We start from the raw sequence: 9,543 nt of genomic DNA, 5'->3' as shown, positions 1-9,543 counted from the left end.
AATTCAAAATAATTAATCTAATTGGAGAATTTTGCCTCCTATATATATATATATATATATCCATTTTCTACTGCTTATTCCCGCGGGGGGCCGCGTACACCCTGGACAAGTCGCAGGGCCAACACAGATATACAGACAACATTCACACTCACATTCACATACAAGGGCCAATTTAGTGTTGCCAATCAACCTATCCCCAGGTGCATGTCTTTGGAAGTGGAGGGAAGCCGGACTACCCGCAGGGAACCCACACATTCACGGGGAGAACATGCAAACTCCACACAGAAAGGTCCCGGGCCTGGGATTGAACCCAGGACTGCAGGACTTTCGTATTGTGAGGCAAACGCACTAACCCCTCTTCCACTATATATATATAAATATATATATATATATATATATATATATATATATATATATATATATATATATATATATATATATATATATATATATATATATATATATATATATATATATATATATATATATATATATATATATATATATCATCAAGGATTTCCAGGTACTTGACCTTTCCGCATCATGTGACCGTGACGTCACGGTCCCATCTTTCCTCCTCCTCTTCCAATCATTATCCCCCTCCTCCCAGGGATTACGCGGTGCCTGTGCGCCTTTTAGAGCCGTGGAACAACCACTACGTTTACCACCAAATTTCGGTCGCCTTAAGGGTGGTGACGCGCAAACACCGAAAAAATGTCCGCCAGCTCGGCTTTCAACGACGAGAAAGGGGGCTCCTCCAGCGTCGGGGAGCCCGAATATGGCCACGACCCGGCAAGCGGAGGGATCTTCTCCTCGGACTATAAAAGGTACGTGTTCACCTGTGTAGGTGCTGATGTAAAGTGGGAGAACAAGAATGGTGTTCTTTCTACTCTTCAATATATGTATTTATACTATGAACGAACGTGTTCCAATGTCAACATCTGGCGTGAATCGAGCTAGCTTCTAATGGCCGCCTTTCCTGTCGGAGGGAGTCTCGGGTCGTGATTTGGTTTGCTTGTGCGCGTGAGCACTAACGTTGTTCCGGTGCCAGCGTGACCTTCTGGAAGATTCGAGAACAGCACAACATGATTGATGTTTAAACGTTATCGCAAGTGTGATGCAAGGCGTGGAAGGTGACATTTGTACTGCTGGGATAACCTCAAATAGGCCCTCGGCTCCATCTTTTTTTCAGCACCACCCCTACTGGACAGCGCGAGAGACAAGCTCGTTGGTCACGTGATTTCCCCCACTCTTTTCAAAACACTCTAGTTTAGTACTAAGGTACACGAAGGGATAAACAATTGCCAAAAGTTGAGGAATAACGCGAATAAATTGGAACTGTAGCATATCGCAGGTTACTGTATAATAGGGAAGTAGAAAAAAAATCGCGTGTGTTCTTTTCAACCACTAGAGGGAGCTCATTCCCTGGTGATGACAGAGTTTGATGCGGGGAGTGGAGGGTCTACTGTTGGCATCTGACATACCGTATTTCCTTGAATAGCCGCCTGGGCGCTAAATAATTTAAAAATCTCTTCTCCTGTGCTTATTCAAGGCATGCGGTAAACCGTAAAAGTATGCAGGCACTAATAATTTTAAAACCTCTTCTCACCCTTACGCTTAACAATAAACGGGTTGTACTTGTATAGCGCTTTTCTACCATCAAGGTACTCAAAGCGCTTTTACACTACTTCCATATTTACCCATTCACACACTGATTGAGGGAGCTGCCATGCCAGGCGCTCATCAGCAACCATCAGAAGGGTGAAGTGTCTTGCTCAGGACACAACGGACATGACGAGGTTGGTACTAGGTGGGGATTGAACCAGGGACCCTCGGGCTGCGCGCGACCACTCTCCCAATGCGCCACGCCGTCCCAGACAATGGAATGCAGTCAAAAATTTAGTGTGATATAATAAAAAATAATTATAAATTTTAAAAAATTTCTGCAGCCGCGGCCCGGTGGTTGGGGACCACTGTTCTACAACATGTCATCGCACCCACTTTTACACCATGCTATCTGCATTCCGGTCGGTTGCATGCATATCGCTGTTTCTCATAAGAGATTGCAATGCGTACTTGGTCAACAGTCACAACTTTTACACTGATGGTTGTGATATAAACGAGTTTAAGACTCTTACTAATACGCGCCACACTCTGTGAACCCACGCCAAACACATTTCTGGAGAACATTGGCTCTGTAACACATTATAAACGCACCATAAGAATTACCCAGAATTCCAATGCATCCATGACTCTTGGCTATATTATACACGCGCCCCCAACCCCGCCCACCTCAACCAGCGCACTAAGAAGGGGGGGGGTTGGTGCTAGTGGGGTGTATAATATAGCCACGAGTCATGGATGCATTGGAATTCTGGGTAATTCTTATGTTGCGTTTATAATGTGTTACAGAGCCAATGTTCTCCAGAAATGTGTTTGGTGTGGGTTCACAGAATGTGGCGCATATTAGTAAGAGTGTTAAAGACAAGTTGTTTTATATCACAACCATCAGTATGATGATCTGTATGGCTGTAGAACAAGACCCCTGGTTTATAAATAATAAACGCAAAAAAAAACAACTCCTCCGCTATTTTGGAAATGACGACGGAGGAAGCGTCAAACGTGACATCACGACTTTGACCCGGCGGTAAAAGTAAGCAAGCGCTAATAATTTTCAGGAGCCAATTTGACCAGGCAGTAATTCAAAGCAGGCGCATATTACATGCCCGGCGGTTATTCAAGGAAATACGGTAGCTTACATGGCACTTCTGTCTAATTGGGACTGAATTGCAGATATGTGTTTGCATACAGTTTGCCTGCACAGTGAAGACACTCTGATTGGTCAGCTGTTCATTTTCTTCTTCCATCCATCCATTTCCTACCGCGTATTCCCTTTGAGGTCGCGGGGGTCGCTGGTGCCTATCTCAGCTACAATCAGGCGGAAGGTGTGTACACCCTGGACACAGTCACCATCTCATGGCAGGGCTCATTTTCTTCTTCTCGCTCTGATTTCCAACATGAAGAAGTTTAAACGTGGTAATGACTGTTATCAGGGACATGTGTGAGCTGTAGCCTATTCCAATCACAGGACACATAATAGAGAAACAACTATTCACACTTATGGATCATTTAAAGTCTACAGTTAACCCACATTTTATTTTTTATTCTTTACATTGATTACATCCAGATATGTTTCACGGGAGTTTGACTCTGCAGGTTACACCGTATTTTAGAGCTGCAACGATTAATTTATTAAATTGATTAATTCAATTATTAAAAAAAGCTTTGATTTATATTATCTTGCTTCAATTAATCATTTAGTGAGTGTAACACATAAAAAAACGATACAAATATAGACCCCATAAAATAAGGTAAATCAATTTAAATGGGAAGTAAAAGATGGTCAAAGAAGGTAAAATGCAAATAAAAGGTAACTGAAAGTAAAATGAAAAGAAAGTTAAACAAGTTAAATAGAAGGTCAAATATGGTAAAATAATTTACAAGATGAATAGAAGGTAAAAGGTAAATGGAAGGTAAAACAAGTTTAAAAAAAGAAGGTAAATAAAAAGTATTAGGTAAAAGAAAGTCAATTAAATGTAAAACCAGTGAAATAGGATGTAAATAGAAGGTAAACAAGCTAAATAGAAGGTAACACAAGCTAAATATTAGGTAAAAGAAAGTGAATTAAAAGGTAAGACAAGCTAAATAGAATGTGACTAGAAGGTAAACAAGCTAAATGGAAGGTAAACAAGCTAAATATTAGGTAAAAGAAAGCAAATTAAAGGTAAAACAAGCAAAATAATAGTGAATATAAGGTAAAAAAAAAAGCTAAATAGAAGGTAAAACAAGCTAAATAGTAGGTCAAAGAAGGTAAATAGAAGGTAAAACAAGCTGAACAGTAGGTAAAAGAAGCTAAAAAAAGGTGGATAGAAGGTAACAAGCTAAATATTAGGTAAAGGAAAGTAAATAAAATGTAAATAGAAGGTAACACAAGCTAAATATTAGGCAAAATAAGGTAAGTAAAAGGTAAAACAAGCTAAGTATTAGAGGAGGACAATTAATTGAATTTTGATTTCGATTATGGCTTCTCACTATCTTGAAAATATAATAACTGGAAAAAAACGATTAATGGGCTGTGCATTGTGTGTGCAAATTTTCCAGCTTGTGACAGTGAAACGGATGAGGGGTGATAAAGGCTAATAAAATAAAAATAATAATGATAATAAAAGACAATATCTACCAGAAGTTTGGGAATACACCGTGGTTGCTTTTTTTTTTTTGAAACTACAAAGTTTAAGATAAGAACAATCTGTACACCCACAACACATCTCATCGGCTTGTGTTGTTGTGAACGACATCGATTTAACATTATTGTTCAAACAGCAGTCGTGACTTCAGAGGCTTGCTCTTTTCTTTTTTCAGCCTCAAGTTGCCTTAATTCGTCAAGCAGAGAAAAACAGCAGAGCACACTTCCGCCGTTCACAATAATAGCATGATGCGCCACATCCGGTCTGACTGTGCTACAATTTACAAAATAAAGGTTTCAAAAAATTACCTGACACAAGCATAATGTACTTAAAGCACTTATTGATACATTTACACAATTGTTATGCTTTGACCTAAAATACTGGTCAAAATTATCCAAAGATGTATTGCACCAATAAATGTGAGCATTTTTGAATTTACTATAATAACAAACATGTTATTACATTTTATTCGACACAGAAAGAACACACTTTATAGTGGTAAAATAAGTGTAAAAGATATAAAATAAACGGCATAAAAACAAAATGGAAAAACTGAATTTTTTTAAATTTTTTATATTGATGTTGTTTAATACTACTATTATTGTATTTTTACTTTTCTGTGGTTTATTCGTTGCTAATTTATATACATATATATATATATTTAAATATATTTAAAGTTGAGTTTTAGTGGTACAATAAATACTTATGTTTTCCAGTTAATGAATAATCATGTTATTAATCAGGATTACAATATAAATCAAAAATAATTGTGATAAGTATTTTCGTCATAATCGTCCAGCCCTACTAAATAGTAGGTAAAAGAAGGTAACCAAAAGGTAAATACAATATAAATGGAAGGTACTGTATATAAAGGGTAAACAAGCTAAATGAAAGGGTAAAAGAAGGTAAAACAAGTTAAAGAGAAGGTAAAAGAAGGTAACATGTAAATAGAAGGTATATTAAAGGTAATACAATGTACATATAAGGTAAAAGACCGTACAACATGTTATTTAGGAGTTAAACTATGGTAAAACACAGTAAAAGATAAAAAGCAGGTACATTGTAAATAGAAGGTAAAAGAAGGTAAATAAACCATAAACGAAGGTAAATGGAAGGTAAATAAAAGGTAAAATAAGCTGAATAAAAAGTAAATGAATGAAATAGAAGGTAAATAAAAGGGCGGTATGGCGTAGTGGGTAGAGCGGCCGTGCCAGAAACCTGAGGGTTGCAGGTTCGCTTCCCACCTATGGACATCAAAGTCGCTGCCGTTGTGTCCTTGGGCAGGACACTTCACCCGTGCCCCCGGTGCCGCTCACACTGGTGGATGAATGATGAATGAATGATTGGTGGTGGTCGGAGGGGCCGTAGGCGCAAACTGGCAGCCACGCTTCCGTCAGTCTACCCCAGGGCAGCTGTGGCTACTGATGTAGCTTACCACCACCAGGTGTGAATGAATGATGGGTTCCCACTTCACTGTGAGCGCTTTGAGTATATAACAATAGAAAAGCGCGATATAAATCTAATCCATTATTATTATTATTATAAAATCAATTAAATAGAAGGTAAAAGGTCATGAAGGTTATGGCAAGCAGAAACATATTTACATTTTTAACTATTTCCCTTAAAATACACAATAAAGCTATAAAGCGTGTTTTTTCTAAATACTCAATTAATCCAACAAACTAATTGTTAGTCGATTATTAAAATAATCGATAGCTGTATTTGGAGTATTAGCTAGTATTGCTTGCATTCTGTCTCTTGACGTGAAAAACAGTGGTGGTCAACCAAGCCAAGATGGCTGCTGTGCAGCAAGCAGCGCGCTCTCCGAGTACGCAAGAGGCCTAGATCTTCCTGTAAAAGCAGATACGAGCAAAAAAAAAATCAAACTATGCAATGGAATAGATCCCTATACTTCATTGAAAAAAAAAATGTGTCGAGTGAGATATAAAGGACTATCCATAAGTGGAGTTCCCAGACATATCGAACTGGTGCTCCAGACATCATTTGACACGACAAAACCGATGAAAACTTGGAAAAGCATGGAGATATGCAACTTCTTTTTGTGTGGCTGGGTCAAGGAAATTGGTATCGAGACTCTCTCAGATAAATCTAGCATTGTTTTTGCTCGGGTAATGTTGCATTTCATCGCGTCTACAGCCATGTTTGTCTTCTGATTGTTGTTGCACACGCAGTTTATGAGTACGCGTCTTTTTCCCGTTACATTGTGTATGCGCTGAAAGCTTCATTTATGATTGATTAAAGCTAAATGTTTTTGATTTTGCTTACATTTTATGTCTTTTATGTAGACTTGCCGAGATTGAGCTTCACGAAACACCTGTAGCAATCTGTGTTTTCAGAAATACAAAGAGTATCAAGACATTACTTAAATGGGAAACAGTAAACGTTAAAAATATCACACAAACCTTTAACAAAGTATTCACTGCAAACCGGGGAATACTTCTACTCGGCTCCTTCGGACTGGAGTGCGTCTTTCCAAAAATCTTGCACTCTTTTGCCCTTCTTGATTACCTCTCGAAGAACTCTGAAGAAGAGTATATCATTTTCGCGATTTGAAGGGTTCGTACAGCCGATAACAACTCAAGCATAGGGCATTTTTCTTCGAGAAAGGCTAAATGGCGCCTGGTACCATTGAGAACAGACCACCACGCATATTTAATGAGCCAGACGTGATAATGTCATGTAAATGCAAGCAATACTAGGCTAAGTTAACTACTCACTGTTTGCTGTACAACAACAAACAATAATGTGCATTCATTTTGTAACATTCTAATGTTAAATTGTATTTTTTTTAGAATATGCCACAGGCGAATAAAACCTAAAAAGAACACCTGCTGTATGAAAGAATATATATTGAGTCTGCGGCGGACAAGAATAAATCTGACAGAGCTGTTGCAAATCATCACAGGACTACTCATTTTCTTCCCACTGGGCGAGAGAAAGCAAGAGAGAGAGAGGCAGGGTGGTCCTCATCACGATGCTGCCGAGAGCGCTGAGTCACGTAAGATGATGCAAACGGAGGCTGAATATTGAAAAGCTGTGACCGTCTTTATAAGTGAGATGATTTAAGGCTGCTTGGAAGCGTCTGTTGGCTGGAAGGGTGAGGTCTATGGCCTGTGAAATGGTGAGGAGGTAGAGCGGTGTTGGCGAGGAGGGGGTTAGTGTCAACGTGGCGGCGTGTCATTATGCGAGAGCATCTTTGTGTGTGTGTGTGTGTGTCAATGACTGAGCGACAGGGAGAGGCTGGCGCTGCAACAGTGAGCATGTGAGCAGCGGGAGGGGTCGCCATCGCAGACTCCCCGCCCCTCTGTGACCAGCATCTTTTTTATGGCGGCTCGGTCGGATGCAGCAACATCAGCGGCAGAAAGAACCTGCTGGATTCAGATTACTGTGGCCAGTCACCACGAGGACGTCTATCTTTGCAGGAGCTGGAGCGTTTCTGGCGTCTTCCCTGCATGAAATGTCTACGCCGGATACATTGAATCATAAATTAGTACTTGGATCATTCTAGTTGCTCGGGAAAGAGGAGCCGCAGCCTTTTTGAGAACACTCCCTCTACACTTCGTCTGCTCGAACGGGATCCTACAGGTCACGTCAGATCTTTTGGCAAAGTTTTGAAAAGATGACCGCCATGCAGAAGCTACTGCAGCTGCCCGTGAACGCCGTCAATATGGTAAAGACGGTGCAGAGTCAAGTGCAGGGGCTGGAGGAGGACAAGAGCCCCGTGCTGACCCCCGACGGCGGCCAGCAGACCTGGTACAGCGCCCTGAGGCCCGACGAGCTGCGCCACCTGCGCTCGGGGGGCGACGGAGGAAGAGATTACGAGGAACGAGCGCCGCTGGAGGACGGCGGCGGCGGGAGTTCTCAAAGTCAACCTTTGCGGTAGGGTGGAAATGTAAAACAAGTCAGAGGTTCCCTGTAGGCCCCAGGACATAGAACACAGTCCAAAAGTCTAATGATGGAAATAAAATTCATCTGTTCCAAAGTCAGTTTGGCAGTTTGCCCTCGTAAGGCACGGCGTGTGCGCTCCCGCCTTACGAGGGCATTGGTTGCTAACCTAAATTTGCTTGTGATGCATATGCTGATTTAGGTATCCTTCCAATATCAAAGCTGGGAATGTCAAAACGCTTCAGAATCATGCAAATGCGTTTTCATACTAACTTGCTTTCCGTGTAATACAACTCATCTTTTTCCAGGTGGAGAGTCTGGTTGATCTCGTATCAGGTAACTCGAGCCCTGGGGTGCTCCTGTGGTTGAATAATTCAGAGCTGTTTGTAGCTCCAAAATTAAAGAAGGAAGAGTTAGTGTCAAATTACTGCTGGGTCTTTGGGAAGAAACCCAAATTTCTTTTTCCATGAGGCTTCTAAACATGTTTACTTGATTTGCTAGTTATTATTATATTGATATTATTATAGTTATAGTCATGGTGTTCTTACTCTTTCAATTAGGCCACAATAACCGGTTCTTCCTCAAACAGTCCATACAGCTCATTGCCTAGCAAGTCCAGCCATGCTTGTAAATTCATTAGAAGGAGCCATTAAACAAATTAGCTTTGGTTGGGTAGTTCGTGTTCGTGTGTCCACTGTTCTGCTGAGATGTTCTAATCCAAGATGTCTGTTCACTGGAGCCACAGTAGAAACTAAGGTCTGCAGGAGATTATTTCGTTGCACCTTTGGTTGCCATGGAAACTGGTTTGTGGAACGCTACAGTATTTAATTATCCCTGAAGATAGAATTGAATGAGGCCGGTTGTGGTCTACTAACAGCTCTGATGTTGGAGTGTGTCTGTGGGTATTGTTGCCTTGCCCAAAAATGTTCCCAATTTGTAAGCGTACATTGTAGACCGAGATTATGTAATTTCAATTTGTCAGGTTCATGGTTCTGGAGTTGACTTCACCATGACCATGTAAAGGCATGTTTGTGTATGTGAATGTTCCCTAAGCCAGTGTCGTTCAACCTTTTTCCAAGCCGAGGCACATTTTTTTAATTGAAAAAATTCTGAGGCACACTACCAGCAGAAAACATTAAAAAATTAAACTCAGCAGCTGATATTGACAATAAAAAGTCGTTCTCGCAATTGTTTGATATGAATTCAAACCATAACCAAGTCATTCTAGCAATTTTTGGATATGACTTTAAAACCTAACCAAGCATGCATCACTATAGCTCTTGTCTCAAAGTAGGTGTACTGTCACGACCTGTCACATCATGCTGTGACTTATTATTAGTTTTTTGGTGTGTTCCTGTGTAGTGTTTTAGTTCTTGTCTTGCGCTCCTAT

The 9,543-nt window shown here is 40.4% G+C and overlaps 1 protein-coding gene across 14 annotated transcripts in view; it reads left to right on the top strand.

Moving 5' to 3' along the window:
• Positions 1-601: 601 nt before the first annotated feature.
• The window catches only part of LOC133549328 (AP-3 complex subunit beta-2), a 55,200-nt gene continuing 46,258 nt past the window's right edge, over positions 602-9,543 (top strand). For 7 of the 14 annotated variants that reach the window (XM_061894622.1, XM_061894623.1, XM_061894620.1 and 4 more), the window contains exon 1: positions 602-827. In XM_061894622.1, the coding sequence (XP_061750606.1) occupies positions 715-827 (113 nt within the window). In that variant the 5' untranslated portion in view covers positions 602-714. Of the gene's footprint in view, positions 828-7,278; positions 8,148-9,543 lie in introns of those variants that run through there. The other 7 variants (XM_061894612.1, XM_061894615.1, XM_061894611.1 and 4 more) reach the window with 6 other exon arrangements.

The sequence above is a fragment of the Nerophis ophidion genome, linkage group LG03 (genome assembly GCF_033978795.1).
Source record: "Nerophis ophidion isolate RoL-2023_Sa linkage group LG03, RoL_Noph_v1.0, whole genome shotgun sequence".
Taxonomy (NCBI): Eukaryota; Metazoa; Chordata; class Actinopteri; order Syngnathiformes; family Syngnathidae; genus Nerophis; species Nerophis ophidion.
The sequence above is the reverse complement of the archived record's forward strand: the minus strand, read 5'-3'. Positions and strand labels throughout refer to the sequence as shown.